This window comes from Macaca thibetana, chromosome 16 (assembly GCF_024542745.1).
Source record: "Macaca thibetana thibetana isolate TM-01 chromosome 16, ASM2454274v1, whole genome shotgun sequence".
In the NCBI taxonomy this organism is placed as follows: domain Eukaryota; kingdom Metazoa; phylum Chordata; class Mammalia; order Primates; family Cercopithecidae; genus Macaca; species Macaca thibetana.
Window position 1 is genome coordinate 44,402,153 of NC_065593.1, and position 16,479 is coordinate 44,418,631.

The 16,479-nt window shown below is 44.6% G+C and overlaps 2 protein-coding genes across 4 annotated transcripts in view; both read left to right on the forward strand.

Annotated features, from left to right (window-relative positions):
• MRPL27 (mitochondrial ribosomal protein L27) overlaps positions 1-16,479 on the forward strand; it is a 464,439-nt gene that overhangs the window by 127,181 nt on the left and 320,779 nt on the right. The window contains exon 1 of one of the 3 annotated variants that reach the window (XM_050765108.1): positions 16,400-16,409. The exons of the other annotated variants lie outside the window; for them this stretch is intronic. The gene's annotated coding sequence lies outside the window, so the exon portion shown is untranslated. Of the gene's footprint in view, positions 1-16,399; positions 16,410-16,479 lie in introns of those variants that run through there. 3 annotated transcript variants of the gene reach the window in all.
• On the forward strand, positions 1,393-16,351 carry ANKRD40 (ankyrin repeat domain 40). Its single transcript, XM_050765090.1, has 5 exons — positions 1,393-1,776; positions 8,831-8,979; positions 9,670-10,155; positions 12,432-12,613; positions 13,431-16,351. The coding sequence occupies exons 1-5, from the start codon at positions 1,643-1,645 to the stop codon at positions 13,575-13,577; spliced, it is 1,098 nt and encodes a 365-aa protein (XP_050621047.1). The 5' UTR covers positions 1,393-1,642; the 3' UTR covers positions 13,578-16,351.

Sequence of the window (16,479 nt, forward strand, 5' to 3'; positions counted from 1 at the left end):
GAGGCAGGAGAATCGCCTGAACCTGGACGTAGAGGTTGCGGTGAGCCGAGATCGCACCACTGCACTCCAGCCTGGGCAACAGAGTGAGACTCTGTCTCAGAAACAAACAAACAAACAAAAACAACACGCCACTACCTACTCCCATGTCACTCAAATTGTGTTGAGGACTCCATTCTAGTGCCATACACATCACTTTCAGATGGAGTATCATGCTGGACGTGAGAATTAAAATTTAAGTTGGGGGAACAAATGAAAATGTAAGCTCAAGCAGGGTTACAATTTGCCGTGGGGGTCAATTTCAGTGTGCAGTCAGTTTATATTCAGCACCACCTGGTGTGCACTGCATACTGTGTAAATTACTGTATCATACTAAACAAACAGACATTGGTTTTTCTTAAACTGTAGCAGGAAAAATGCTTGCTGTGCAGATCCTAGCAGTCCCAAGAGACGGAAATGAAAACTCCATGCCTAAATTTATCCCTTCCTATTTCATCTCTCCCTGTTCAGGCCTTCCTCCCTTCCTCCCCAGGGCTATTTCCTTAATCCTGACCCCATCTGCAAAGTTCCATCCTGTGCCACATCAGAGGATCTCTTTGGGGCACCTGGGCTCAGCAAAACAATATTTCCTTTTTCTCCCACTGGGTATAAAACAGTGCCAACTGAGGCTCTGAGCCTCATTAGATAGATCGGGCAAGATGTCAAGCAAAATGCTGTTTACATGTACACCACAGCTCTTCCCAGAGCACTTGGAATCAGGACCAGGACACCTCCAAAGCCTCTTAAATGTTTTTCCTTTCTTTTCTCCTTATATGGCCTTCACGAAGAGTAACTAATTACAATCTGTAAGCAGTAATTACAGTTCATAAACTGTGAGCACAATATAAATATTTTTCCTGAAAGCCAGGTTAGAAGAAATCCTGTCTAAAATGAGATGTAAAACAACAACAGTTGAATTAAATATTCTAACAAGCACTGTCAAAAAGAAGAGTGTAATCTATCTCTAATAATGGGCGTATTATAGTAGGATCGTTTTCAGCCCATTTCCCCATCCTGCTGGGCAAGATACGGAAAAGGAGCCAACCAAACAGGGAGAAAATAAACAACAAAAAACCCCCAAATCCCAACAAAAAGAACCCACCAATTATTTTGGATGCCTGGTAAACAGCCTGCACCAGAGGATAAGGCTTTTCTGGCTCTCAACTATGCTTTTTTCTCTTTTCATGTGCCTTGTCCTCCTCCCTTGAAACTGCGGGGTGGGGAGGTCTAAAAATAGTCAATGAATCATGGCAGATAATATTGTGCAGTAGTTACATAAACAGCCAGCCTGGGCGCCGGAGCCCTGGGTCGGAACGGAAAATATCTGGGTCAGGGTTGTCACACTGAATAGGGTCCCCCGGAGCTGGCCTTCGGGAGGCGCGGCCGGGGAGGAGGCCTGGGCCTGCGGGCCGGGAGGTGCAGGGGCGGCCTGCGGGAGGGAGCGGAAGTCCCGGGACGGGCGCGGGCAGCGGCGCGAACAGGGCGGGCGAGCTCCACGCTCCCTCCCCATGGCCGGGAGTGGGCCGCGGCGACGGCGGCGGCGCTGACAGGCCCCAGGCGGGGCGGGGCAGGCGGGCCTGGGCGGGGGCCTGGGGCTGAGGGGAAGATGAACGCCCTCCTAGAGCAGAAGGAGCAGCAGGAGAGGCTGCGGGAGGCCGCGGCCTTAGGGGACATTCGGGAGGTGCAGAAACTGGTGGAGAGCGGGGTGGATGTGAACTCCCAAAATGAGGTCAACGGCTGGTAAGTGGGGAGCGGGGGAGGCCTAGGGTCAGGGCAGCCGGTCCGAGGCGTGGGGCAGTCAGTCGTGACCTGGGCCCAGCGCTGTCCCCGGACGCCGGGGCTACGGCGAGACCTGCCACCTCGGGCCTCCGAGATTGTGCCCTCTTGAGGCCAGCCCTGGCCCCCATGCCTCGTGCGGTCAGGAGCGCGTCCTGCCCAAATCCAGGCCCACGTGGTCCACTCGGGGCAGCGCCCGCTGGGACTCTGGTGCCCTACACCCTTCCCCCGCGCCCCCGGCTCACTTGGTCAGAGCGGTGCTGGAGGCTGTGATTCTCAGCGACTAAGCGTTGGAGCTCACCCCAATTCGAGTGTTGAGTTAATTTGCCGTAGGTGCTTCTGGAGAACACATCTTGCAGAGCTAAAAGCATAAGCAACTGATCAAATACGAATTTTATAAACTAGCACGATTTCCTTAGCCAAGACCAGGAAAAAAAAAAAAAACAACAACACACATTTGCATCACCATTCTGCTTCTCTTTTGTTTCACTGCAACCGAATTGCAGCTGCTGCCTACAGTTGCCTGTTTGAGGGAAGACTCCATTTGTTTATCCTATCCAGTGTTTTCTTTCTTTTTCTTTCTCTTTCTTTCTTTTTTTTTTTTTTTTTTTTTTTTTTTTTTTGAGACGGAGTCTGGCTCTGTCGTCCGGGCTGGAGTGCAGTGGCCGGATCTCAGATCACTGCAAGCTCCGCCTCCCGGATTTACGCCATTCTCCTGCCTCAGCCTCCCGAGTAGCTGGGACTACAGGCGCCCGCCACCTCGCCCGGCTAGTTTTTTTGTATTTTTTTAGTAGAGACGGGGTTTCACCGTGTTAGCCAGGATGGTCTCGATCTCCTGACCTCGTGATCCGCCCGTCTCGGCCTCCCAAAGTGCTGGGATTACAGGCTTGAGCCACCGCGCCCGGCTCTTTCTTTCTTTTCTTTCTTTTTTTTTTTTTTTTTTTGAGACAGGACTTGCCCTGTCGCCCAGGTTGGAGTGCAAGGGCATGGTCTCGGCTCACTGCAACTTCTACCTCCCCTGCTCAGGTGACACTCCTGCCACAGCCTCCCAAGTAGCTGGGAATATAGGCGGGCGCCACCACACCTGGCAAATTTTTGTGTGTGTGTGTGGTATTTTTAGTAGAGGTGGGGCCAGGTTGGTCTCAAACTCCAGGCCTCAAGTGATCCACCTGCCTCGGCCTCCCAAAGTGCTGGGATTACACATGTGAGCCTACCGTACCCGGCCTGTTTTCTTATTACAATTTCAAATACAGAATGTCATCCAAGACTTTAGATGTCTGCCTGCAGATTGAATTCTTCCCAATTAAATAAGGAGTCTTATCTTAAGATGTTGCTGGTGGTCAAAACAAGTTACTGAATGTGGCATTATTCCGCCCTCTGTATTTAAAATTTAAAATTTTGATTCAGGTAATGCTTAGCCAGACTATTTTGCTAGCTTAGAGTTGAAGTGAGTTGCACTTTGGGAGGCTGAGGTGGGCAGATGAGGAGGTCAGGAGATCAAGACCATCCAGCCAACATGGTGAAACCCCATCTCTACTAAAAGTACAGAAATTAGCTGGGCATGGTGGTGTGCGCCTGTAGTCTCAGCTACTTGGGAGGCTGAGGCAGGAGAATCACTTGAACCTGGGAGATGGAGGTTGCAGTGAGCTGAGATTGTACCACTGTACTCCAGCCTGGGCGACAGAGTAAGACTCCACCTCAACAACAACAAAAAAAAGTGAGTTTACATTTTTTTTTTAAGTGGAATCATCCATATTGGAACTGAAAGGGGTAATGGAGAGAGGATCAACCCCAGAGAATAACTTGCCTTAGGCCACATAACTATTAATATGATAGTACCAGAACCGTGGTTTCCAGACTGCCTCAAAAGTCTGTCTACCTGGGCCTGGCGCGGTGGCTCACGCCGGTAATCCCAGCACTTTGGGAGGCCGAGGTGGGCAGATCACGAGGTCAGGAGTTCAAGACCATTCTGGCCAACATGGTGAAACCCCGTCTCTACTAAAACTACAAAAATTATCTGTGGGTGGCGGCACGTGCCTGTAATCCCAGCTACTTGGGATGCTTTGGCAGGAGAATCACTTGAACCAGGGAGTCGGAGGTTGCAGTGAGCCAAGATCACACACCTGCACTCCAGCCTGGCGACAGAACGAGACTTTGTCTCAAAAAAAAAAAAAAAAAAAAAAAGTCTGTCTACCTGGCAGGACCTGGTGGCTCACGCCTATAATCCCAGCACTTTGGGAGGCCAAGGCAGGAGGATCACTGGAGCCCGTAAGTTTGAGACCAGCCTGGGCAACATAGCAAGACCCCAGTCTCAAAAAAAAAAATTGTCTACCTAATTTCCCTAAAGAAAGCAGCCTGGATAGCTGACCAGAAAGCCAGGAAACAGAGGATACTACCTTTTTGTTCTGTTTTGTTTACAGGTGTTTGCAAACTTGCTGTTGTGTATGTATCTTTTCTGAGCATTGCTCTGGTTCAAAGCTGTGAATTACCGTTTTGGCACTGGGAGGCAGTGTTGTGTAGAAGGAGCCTGGTCTTTCCTGCAGGGTCTTCTCCATTCCTGCCTAGATGGGACTTTGCCCATTGCTTCATTTTCTACTTGTTCCGGAAGAGTATTATGAGCCCTTAATGAGATGAAGCATAAAATAAATAGATAACATTTATCTCGGCTCACTGCAAGCTCCTCCTCCTGGGTTCATGCCATTCTCCTGCCTCAGCCTCCCAAGTAGCTGGGAATACAGGCATCTGCCACCACGCCCTGCTAATTTTTTGTATTTTTAGTAGAGATGGGTTTTCACCCTGTTAGGCAGGATGTTCTCCATCTCCTGACCTTGTGATCAGCCCACCTCAGCCTGCCAAAGTGCTGGGATTACAGGCGTGAGCCCCTGCACCTGGCCAGCACAGATGGGGTTCTAAGTGTTTTACGTGTGTTAGCTTGTTCACCACTACCTGGGGACATAGTTACTGTTCTCTCCATTTACAGATGAAGAAACTGAGGCCCAGAAAGAGTAAGTCATTTCCTCACTTTGCGCAGTGCCCCTTCCCAAGGTCATGGGATTGACAGTAACTAGTGGAGCCAGAAAACGAACCGGGTATCTGATTCCAGACCTACCATCCTAAACACAATGTCTGTCCCATAGTAGGTGTTTAGTAAAGTGAAGCTGAGGTAGCCTGAAGAGGCTTCTTATAGGTTTTGTGTGTGTGTGTTTTTTTTTTGAGATGGAGTTTCACTCTTGTCACCCAGGCTGGAGTGCAATGCGTGATTTTGGCTCACTGCACCCTCCGCCTCCCGGGTTCAAGCGATTCTCCTGCCTCATCCTCCCGAGTAACTGGGGTTACAGGTGTGTGCCACCACGCCTGGCTAATTTTTTGTATTTTTAGTGGAAATGGGGTTTCACCATGTTAGCCAAGCTGGTCTCGAACTCCTGACCTCAGGTGATCCGCCCGCCTTGGCTTCCCAAAGTGCTGGGATTATAGGCGTGAGCCACCGCGCCCGTCCTTTTGTAGATTTAATTGGAGGAATTGTCTAATAGGCCTGTCAAATTCAACATATCCAAGATTGAATTCCAAGTCTCGCCTCATCCCTCTACCACCTCAAGCCTGCTCCTCTGAGTCCTCAGCCTCTCAGGGGTGCTCAGGCCAGAACGCTTGGCACCCTGCTTGCCTCCTGTCTTTCACAGCTGACATCCAGTCAGCCAATTCTATGAGCTTCACCTTCAGATACAGTCAGAATCTGACTACTTCTCACTAACCCTACTACTACGCCTCTGGTACACCATTGTTTCTCTCACCTGGATTATTGCAATAGCTTCCTAGCTAGTGTCCTTGCTCCTCAGCTTATATTAAACAGTCTTCTTAACTAACACAGTGGTCAGAGGAATCCTGACTTAAAACATAAGTAAGATCATTTCACTCTTCTCAAAAATGGCTCCTGTCTCACTCAGTAAAAGCCTACAGGGTCCTACAATTTCTACTGCCTGTTCCCACATCTTCCCTCCTTACCTCTGTGCTAATCTCATGGGATTTGCCCTTCTGCTTACCTTTTTCCCCTGGCCTCCTTGCTTTCCCTGGAATACCAGATAGTCCTGATTCAAGATCTTTGCGTTTTTTTGTCGTCCCACTCTCTTAAATGCTTTCCCTCTAGATATCACATGGTTTGCTTCCTCACCGCCTTCAGATTTTAGTTTAGATGTCACCTTCTTGGCAAGGCTTTTCCTGGGCCCTCAATTTAAACTTGCACAACCTCTGGCATTCCCTAATGCCTTTCCCTGCTTTACTATTGCTGTCACACTTCATCACCACCTAGCGTACTGCTTGCTTTGCTTATTTATTTGCTGATGTCTGTTTCCTCTTCTGTAAAATGGGGGGAATGTTGACAATAGTATTACCTCATGGGTTTAGAGGGTTAAATAAGTTAATACATGTAATGCCTTTAGAACAATGTCCAGCATGTGAAGCGTTATACCTGTGTTAGCTATTGTTGTTATTTTCTTATTATGAAGCAATGTGCTGGGTAATGGAAAATAAGGTTACCCTCAAAAAACGTACTCTCTTGCATTGCCAAGCAGAATGGTGACTGCTTTCAATTCTTAGTTGATCAGTAACCACAATTTCAGCACCAGTGAGTGATGCCCGGTTGATGAATGACACCCAATACCTCAGGTCTGAAATAGTTTCCAACACTAATAAGATATTCTGACTGCAAATATAAAGCTTAAGGAGTTGAAGTTCAAAGATAGAGTAATCTATCAATTAGATTGATCCCTAGTCATTTCCCCACATCAGTTGTAATTCAAGTGTTATGCATACCCCTTGGTTTTAAGGACCAAGGATAATGCTTCATGAAGAACTTGAAAATATTACCTGGCTGCAGGGACTCTGAGTTATGGCTGCCCAGAGCCACACAGCTCTGGACTGTAAATGATGATGACTAAGGCACAGGGCTGTGGGGGCCATGCTATGTTGACTTAACACTGCTTTACATGGGTGGTAGTTTAGCAAGTTGGTTTGTCCCAGAGTCTCTCAGATCCACTGGTAGTAAATTACCTCCTTTACGCTCAAGCTTGCCATGAACAAGTGATCTACTACTAGCAAGTGAGCATTTTATTTCCAAAAGGGAGCATCTTTTTCTCAGCATGCTTCATTCATTTTTGAGGGCTCACTTATCATTATAATTGCTCACTTTTTAAGCCTGTGCCACAGACATCCACACACAAACACACTCAAGGCTGCAGTTTGCCCAGAATCAAGGATAGATTAGATCCTTCTACTTCAAGCAAGGTCCACCTTATCCTTAGTTTACTCATTCGGTACATTTTTTTTTTTTTTTGAGACAGAGTCTTGCTGTGTTGCCCAGGCTGGAGTGCAGTGGCGCAATCTTGGCTCACTGCAGCCTCTGCCTCTTGGGTTCAAGCAATTCTCCTGCCTCAGCCTCCCCAGTAGCTGGGATTACAGACGTGCACCGTCACGCTAATTTTTGGATTTTTAGTAGAGACGGGGTTTCACCCTGTTGGGCAGGCTGGTGTCAAACTCCTGACCTCAAGTAATCCGCCTGCCTTGGCCTCCCTAAGTGCTGGGATTACAGGTGTGAGCCACCGTGCCTGGCCTATTCAGTAAATATTAACTAAGCATGTATATGTGCCAAGCAAACACTTCCTTGCCTTCAGGGAGCTTGATCAAGACTCTTTTCTCCCAAACTTAACAAGACTCTTACTTTTCCCAAATTAGTAATAATTTTGTCATTGTATCATGAAATACACCTTAAAGGAACCTGGATAATCTAATTCTAATGAACCATAATGTAGAATGTCACTCTGAGACATCGGTGGAATTGCTCCCAGCCAGCCAGACATGCTAACTTTCTGTGAGTTACTAATGCTAAGCCCAGGGCAAATCAGCTTTTTCCTAGAACCATATAAACTTTCCAGATAATTATACTTCCCAGGTTAGTGAACTAACCTTCACTATTGAACATTTGTTCCAAGCTTCATTTCTGTATTTGGCTATAAGAGCTCTGAAGATATTTATCTCAGTTCAATTAGAGAGTTGGTGAAAGAAGACATTTCAAAACACAGGGGCGAGAAGTATTTTCCTTCTGTAATATACATTCAGCTTTGGCACCTAGGGATGGATTTAGTTGCTCTGAATCTTTCATCTCTGTTAAGATGGAGTTTTGCCTGCATGCTAATTATGTTTCTGTATAGTATGAAAATAGTAGCCCTTCAGAGTGTACAGAATTGCTTCCTCTGTGTACAATATTGAGTGATTAGTTTTACTTAAATGAGTCTGATATGTTAGAAGAGCCTGTTCTTGAAGAATTTTGGTTGTTGATATATATTTTTTAAGTACCTCAGGAATTAAAGTATATGTGCAATGCCTTATGTTTACGCAGATGAGGATATGTTTGTAGCCTTCTGGAGAGAACTAAAGAAGCCAACTTTTTAAAAATGGAAATTTGGAAATCCTTTGTGTGTGTGTTAAGGAAAGAAAAGTAAGAAGGAAAAAGAAAGTGAGCAACTGGGATTCAGACAAGAGTATCTGCTGTCATAATAATAATTTAAGTGACAGAGCAAGCTGCTGATAGGAGATGGTTATTAGCCTGATAATATTGAATCTTCAGGTGGCATATGAAGTGAGTTTCCATAGTCCCTGAAAAGGAATATAGCAATATAAAAATATGTTTCAGAGACTGAGATGATCTAATGAGCGATACTCATAGAGTATACTCCACGTTACCATTGGAGTTCGCCAGCCAGTGAGCTTACCTCCTGGAGGCTATTGAAATTAAAACTCCTAGGTTAAGTTAGTTTTTCTCAGGAACCAGAAATGAGATTTAAAAACAAAATTTAAGCATATTAAATATTTTGATCATCTTCTTTGTGAAAAGTTGAGATTACCAGCCCGGTTACCTGGTTCTAGCTAAACTCTTAACAGGCTTGTGTATACATTATTTACTAATGTTTAGAATCTGAAATCCCAAATCACTTCTCCTCTTTTTCAATCATTCTTTTCTTTGGAACAGGACTTGTTTACACTGGGCATGTAAACGAAACCATGGTCAGGTGGTCTCTTACCTGTTAAAATCAGGAGCTGACAAAGAAATTCTTACCACAAAAGGAGAAATGCCAGTCCAGTTAACATCAAGGAGAGAAATCAGGAAGATTATGGGAGGTGAGTCTGTGTTTGGGGGGAACTTTTGAGTTCGTTAGACTCATTGAAGACTTGTGGTATTATTGGCTACATTCTTAATGCTGGTCAAACAACTGTTCTATTTTTTTTCTTTCTTCCTTTTTTTTTTTTTTTTGAGACAGAGTTTAGCTCTTGTTGCCCAGGCTGGAGTGCAGTGGCATGATGTCGGCTCACCACAACCTCTGCCTCCCAGGTTCAAGTGATTCTCCTGCGTCAGCCTCCTGAGTAGCTAGGATTACAGGCATGTGCCATCACATCCAGCTAATTTTGTATTTTTATTAGTATTTTCACCATGTTGGTCAGGCTGATCTCGAACTCCCGACCTCAGGCGATCCGCCCACCTCGGCCTCCCAAAGTGCTGGGATTGCAGGTGTGAGACACTGCTCCCAGCAACTGTTCTATTTCTAAAAGCAAATTACTATGCCAAGATAGTAATTCCAGGTTGTTTCTGGGGAGGTCAGCATTGTAAGGTTTTATTTTTTTATTTGTAAAATTTAAGATAATGATGAACATGGTAATCATAAACCTAATGAAATATTCTTTTTTCTTCTGACCTGCAGAGGCAGTAAGCACTGACCAATGTCACATACCAAAAGACACCACTTCCAAAAGACACCTTTTTTTGGTAATTTTGAAAGGACTGTGTAAATGTTCTGTTTTCTTCTTTTTAAGTGGAAGAAGATGATGATGATGATGACAACCTCCCCCAGCTGAAGAAGGAGTCAGAACTGCCCTTTGTTCCCAACTATTTGGCCAACCCAGCCTTCCCTTTTATCTACACACCCACAGCAGAGGATTCAGCCCCGATGCAGAATGGGGGTCCCTCCACACCCCCTGCATCACCCCCTGCAGATGGCTCACCTCCATTGCTTCCCCCTGGGGAACCTCCCCTGTTAGGGGCCTTTCCCCGGGACCACACCTCTTTGGCACTAGTTCAGAATGGTGATGTGTCGGCCCCCTCTGCCATACTCAGAACACCAGAAAGCACAAAACCAGGTCCTGTTTGTCAGCCACCAGTGAGTCAGAGCCGCTCCCTGTTTTCTTCTGTCCCGTCCAAGCCACCAGTGTCTCTGGAGCCTCAAAATGGGGCATATGCAGGACCAGCGCCAGCATTCCAGCCATTTTTCTTCACTGGAGCATTTCCATTTAATATGCAAGGTAACCCCTCATCAGCAAACAGCCTCTGCAACAGGGGAGTTGGTGTCCCGAGAGGTGGGATTTAATGAGGTATTTTGGGTATAATTACAAACTTACAGGAATGTTACATGACTAGTATAAGGAACTGCCTTTACTCAAATTCACAAATTGTTTACCTTTTGCCCTTTTACCCTGATACCCTTCAGTATTCTTTCCATTATATCTTTCCTAAGAACAAGGATATTCTCTTTTATTTATTCATTTATTTTTGAGACGTAGTTTCACCCTGTCACCCAGGCTGGAGTGCAGTGGTGTGATCTTGGCTCACTGCAACCTCCACCTCCCAGGTTCAAGCAATTCTTCTGCCTCAGCCTCCCAAGTAGCTGGGATTACAGGAGCATACCACCACACCTGGCTAATTTTTTTTTTTTTTTTTTTTTTTTTTTAGTAGAGATGGGGTTTCACCATGTTGGCCAGGCTGGTCTCAAACTCCTGACCTTAAGTGATCCGCCTCCCTCAGCCTCCCAAAGTGCTGTGATTATAGGTGTGAATCACCGCACCCAGCCAGGTATTCTCTTACGTAATTACAGTACAAATGACCAAATTTGAGAAATGTAATCTTGAGGTAATGCTGTTCCGTAATCCATAGTCCATGTTTAAATTTTGTCAATTGTCTCAACCAATGCCTTTTATATTCCATCATCTATTACACGTACTGTCTGTACTATTACAGAAATAGTACTATCTGTACTATTGATACCTATCTGGACTCTCTGTACTCCTCTGCCCCCTGCGCCCTGCCCAGGATCGTATGTTGCCTGTAGTTATCATGTCGTTTTAGTTTCCTTTAATCTGGAATCTTTACCCTTTATCATTTTTGATCTTGATCTTTTTGAAGAGTCCAGGCCAATTATTTTTGTGGGATACGATTTTCAATCATTCTTTCTCTACTTATTAGTTGGTATTTTACTGTAAAGAAGGGCTTTCCCTTCTCCTTCATTAATATCAGTATTGACACATATATCTGTATTTTATTCAGTGGGTTATAATCTGTTACTATCAATTTTCAGTTATTCAGGTTATCCCAGATTTGGCCAGTGGGAGCCCCTTCAAGCTGGTTCTTATGTCCCTTGTAGGTGTCTTCATTGTTCTTGGAGCACTGCCTTACTTTCTGGTGCAGCAAGATGTTCCAGGCTCATAGCATAACTTTTCCTCCTCCCACCCCGGAGTCAGTCATTTCTCCAAGAAGCCCTGGTTCTTTTTGGTGGAGAATGGTATTTAGGACACACAGCAAATTTGCCTCCCACTTGGGCCCACCAAGAATGGTATTTAGACACCAGGATGTGGGCACTAGGTGTCCTCATTGCTACAGGTATATCATTTCTTCCAGGCCTGCTGAGAGGACATAGCCAGGAAAGATATCCATATTTCTCTATCAGTGTATATCTTTTTGAGAGTATTAAAAACCACAAGTTCATCCTGATTCTTCCAAATCCAGTCAAATACCATAGGGTACAGCTAGTCTTATTTTTCCTTTTTTCCTAGAAGTAACTCTCTCACTTCCTGTTTTTGAGGAGTTACTACTATAGGTGCTAACAGTGACCTGGGGTGCCACAAGGGGTTCATATACAGGGAACAAAGCAGAACTGCCAAATGTCCAGGGTGCTTGACTTGGGCTGTCTTGGCAGCCAGGTTCAGAATAAAGGAGCAGATTGCTTAGTTCCAAGACCTGTGAATAATAAGACCCCTTCCTCATGAAGGTGCCACATTCACATCAAGTTATACTTTAGCTTTTATTAGTAGCTTGTCATTTGTCTCTTTTACTGTCTTTTTTGCAAGGAGTTTCATATTTTACAAATACCTTTAGGTCCATAATTGTTCAATCTTTTTAGGGTAACTCACATCCTGCCCATGCCTTCTTTCCAACCTTCTTCCCCCTTCCCCTGTTCATGTATAGTTTGATACCCAAACCTGTTCTTAAGACTTTGCCTCCTTAGCTCCAATGGCAGAAGTAAATTATCCTTCTACACAGTGGAATGGCTGCCCCTGCCTTGCTCTTACTTTGTGAACCATAGCCTAAAAGTATGGACAACAATGCAGGAAACTGCTCCAGCAGAGCCAGAACTGGGCCTGAGCAAACCCTGCTGGTTACACTTGGTTTTCCCACCAAACAGGTCTGTTAATCATGCACAGACCTTTGGCATGATTAAGTGTAACCATCTTCTGGAAAAGATCTTAAATAACAGGGGCTGTGCTGTGCCAGAACTATTCATTAACATTTCTCCTTTTTTTTCTAGAGCTGGTACTCAAGGTGAGAATTCAGAACCCATCTCTTCGAGAAAATGATTTCATTGAAATTGAACTGGACCGACAGGAGCTCACCTACCAAGAGTTGCTCAGAGTGTGTTGCTGTGAGCTGGGTGTTAATCCAGATCAAGTGGAGAAGATCAGAAAGTTACCCAACACTCTGTTAAGAAAGGTAAGAAAAGTCTGTTAAGCATGAATGGCTGCTTTTTGCATTTGGAAAATACCTAGCTCCCTCCTTCGTTATATGAGTTAGTTGAGGAAATAAACAGAATAGAAAAGGAGCAAAGAATGATTTTCCAAATGTAATCATTTCCTTCTACTAAGTCTATAGAGACGCTGGCTTTTTTTTTTTTTTGGCAAGTCAAGTGAAGCAGTGGAGTGGAGAAGGAACAAAGACATCTGTAACTGGTGTTTGGCCAGTTACATTCTTACAAACTAGTTGGAAACACCATTGCATTCAGATCAGCCAACAGTGGCATTTTTGGAAGTTGATACCAGAGATAATTTTCTGAATTATCATTCACGTGTTCCTATTTTCGGTTTCTTTAGTGATCTGTAAGGATTAACTTAGTACACTACTAGATGTGCCTTCTGTTTTACAAGTGAAGAACCAAGTTCAGTTACAGAGCAAATCCACATAGATGCATGTGTGGTCCTTCGTACATCTCTGGGTTTTTGAACATCAGGTTTCTGGCTTCTCAGGGCACCCGGAAAACTGATCTGTGCATTGCCTCTCCCTTTGCATAGCCTTTCCCTTCGCAGTGTGTGCTCATGCTGTCGCAGCTGCTGAGCTGTTTTTAAGGGCTTCCACTTTGCAACCCAATCAGCCTGGGGCCTTAGTTGCACTATCACTGACTTAGCCTGCCACAGGGATTTTTTTTTTTTCTTCCAAGTTTTGAAATGAGACAAGATACTGGTATCAATACAGTGCACCAAACATATGGAGACAAGTGGCTCCTGTTAATTTGTTTAATGTATGTTTGTTTTAGGACAAGGATGTTGCTCGACTCCAAGATTTCCAGGAGCTGGAACTGGTTCTGATGATAAGTGAAAATAATTTTCTGTTCAGAAATGCTGCATCCACACTGACTGAAAGGCCTTGTTATAACAGGAGAGCTTCAAAACTGACTTACTAATGCAGCAGGGACTTTTATCACTGAGTATTATGACAGTGTGCGTCACCTCTGGGCCAAGGACAAGCCATTGATCTAAATGCCTCGGATGCCCGGGAGGGCCTCTGGTGCCACTGCGTAGTATATAATAACATCATTCTGCCAAGGTAGGAAGCCCCTGACCCCCAAGCAGCGGTGCCACTCTTCCAAGCCTCTTGGTGCACAATAAACCTATTGCTTGAAGCTTTGAACAGCTGAGAAGTGGTCTGGAGAGGCAGAAGCTGAAGGTTCTATATCCAGTGTGTTTTACGTTCAGAATGTAAGAGAGTTGTCTAAGCAGAAGCTGAGAGAGAGCGGAGCCTATTTCTAGCCACTCCTGTTGACAGTGCACCTGAAGGGCCAGGATGTGTTTTTCTTGGTGTTGCATGCTCACAACTCTCCTGACATTGGGAACTTATGAGGGAGGAAGACTGGGGAAAGCACAGATACTGGACAGATGGATTCTAGTGTGACTTGTGACTGTGAGGTTTCCTATAACATATTTATAAATGTTACTCAGGTTAAAAGTATTTAAGAATACAGTTACCTAATTGTAAATATGCTGTTAACCAAAAGAGCTTTCCCTCCCTCACTTTTTCCTTTGTAAACACTCATGACTGCTTCTCTGTTTCTCGAGTCATCTCTGCATTAACTCCCCTTCGTGGTCACTAGAGGGCTCTCTGATGCCTTCTAAAAGAGCAACTGCTTTTTTACAATGCCCCCCACCCCCACCCCTCCCATAGAGACAGGGTCTCACTATGTGGCCCAGGCTGGTCTCAAACTTCTGGCCTCAAGTGATCCTCCCGTCCTTGGCCTCCCAAAGTGCTGGGATTACAGGTGTGAGCCACTGCACCCAGCCCACTTTTTTTACTCTGAAGTGATTCCAGTCATCTGTGTGTGTAACTGCATCCTATGAGAAGAGCACAAATATTGCTGTTCCATGTTCTCCACTTTCATTTTCCACTACAAATGAAAAGCAATTTTTGAGACTGAATCTGTTGCTATTTTAAAGGTTATTGTGGGAAACTGAGCTAAAGGAGTTAGCATCTTTATTTTTGTATCAAAGATAAAGGTTATTTTGAAACTATTAGGATTTTTACACAATTCTGAAATCTGTTGCTTTTGTAAACAAATTGTTTGATCTTAGTGATCCCCTTACTACTACCACCAATTCACTTCACAAAGTCAGTTATGAGTTGACCAGACTTTGTTCTGAAAAACAGAAACAAAACACCTGATTAAACTCTTGAGTATGGCATAGGAATTTTTTAAAAGAATGCATTCAAGGATTCTTTTCCTTTCCTTCAGTGTCATTAATGTTAAAAGAGCAGCCACTGTTTTGTTGAAACAAACAGCTAAACTTCAGAAATAAGAACTAGCACACTTAGACAAACAGGAGAGCAGGGGTTTGAAGCCAGCTGTGGAAGAGCATCCCTGCTGTCTTAAGAAGCTTTTTCCCCATAGTGCCTATAGTTTCCAAAGAAACTCAACTTCCTAACTGTGTTAACTTAATTTTATTAGAACACTACAGTTGAGTGAGAACGTGCAGAAGATGTCAACGGAAGAGAATGTTGTGCTAAGATAATGGCCTCCTGCTGCTGCCTAAATGCTGAAATGAGGTTGAGATGTTTTTCAAGGCTAACTTCACGGAATCACTCTGTTTAGTGACTTAATTGTATCCCACCAATTACTGCTGGTGACTTACTCACCCTTGTACAGTGTTTGCATAGCAGAGTGAAGTTTACTTATTACCCTCTTTCTCTTCAGTGCTTTAAAGAAGAAACCTTCCTTGTGTGTGTTTTTTTTGTTTTTTGTTTTTTGTTTTTTTGAGACGGAATCTCGCTTTGTTGCCCAGGCTGAAGTGCAGTGGCATAATCTCAGCTCATTAAAACCTCCGCCTCCCGGGTTCAAGCGATTCTCCTGCCTGAGCCTCCCAAGTAGCTGGGATTGCAAGCATGTGCCACCATGCCTGGCTAATTTCTGTATTTTAGTAGAGACAAGGTTTCACCATGTTGGCCAGGCCAGTCTCGAACTCCTGGCCTCAAGTGATCCACCTGCCTTGGCCTCCCAAAGTGCTCTGATTACAGGTGTGAGCCAGGGCGCCCAGCCCCTCCCTTGTGTTTCAACCAATCGGAAGTGAATTTAACTAGATGTAGTAACCTTTTTTTTCTTTGCTTCTAAAAAAGTTACAGTTTACTGATAAAGTTAAGTCTGGTTCTATCCTAGATGAAATAAATTCAATATTAATTCATGTCTAAGTTACTTGGGTTAAAACACTTTCAGCCACCCAGATTAATTAAAGTGGAGCAGTGAAGGCCCCTGGCTGGGAGATGGCCTCCAGAGGAGCAGCTGCAGGGCATGTTCTAGGCTTAGCGACAGAGGCAAGCAAGGGACTGGTGTCTCCGGTGAGAGGTGGGTTTGATGTGTCTCTGCCCTATGCTGGTCTCTCTTCTCCTTTATAAAATCCTCTGTGGTCAACTGACTCCTGCGTATCGCAGTAGAATAAGACTGCACAGTTGCTGGTAGGTGAGTTTGAAGTCTTAATCTATGCATTCAGAGAAATATTTTTATATGCTTTGTGTAATTTATAACAAGGATTTTTTTTTTAGCTTTGTTAACTGTGAATTCACCCCTCCTCCTCCACTGCATATTTAAAGCATGTGTTCACAGTGTGTAAACATTCACTGAAGATTTTTTCTTTGTGCATTGCTGACTGTTCAAACATAACAAGTATTATTAAAATTAAATATTAACTGACCAACCTATACGCCTTCGTTTTGGCTTCCTAAACAGCACTATAGTTCTAATCATAGGGGGTTCAAATTGTTGGACAGTCCCAGAGACCAGGCACTCTGGAGGAAGATTAGAAGGGCCCTCTCTCCACCTG

Coding starts and splice junctions, on each gene's coding strand:
- ANKRD40 (XM_050765090.1), top strand. CDS start 1,643: ATGAACGCCCTCCTAGAGCAGAAGGAGCAGCAGGAGAGGCTGCGGGAG. Junction 1,777..8,830: donor CAAAATGAGGTCAACGGCTG/GTAAGTGGGGAG, acceptor TCTTTGGAACAG/GACTTGTTTACACTGGGCAT. Junction 12,614..13,430: donor CCAACACTCTGTTAAGAAAG/GTAAGAAAAGTC, acceptor TGTTTGTTTTAG/GACAAGGATGTTGCTCGACT.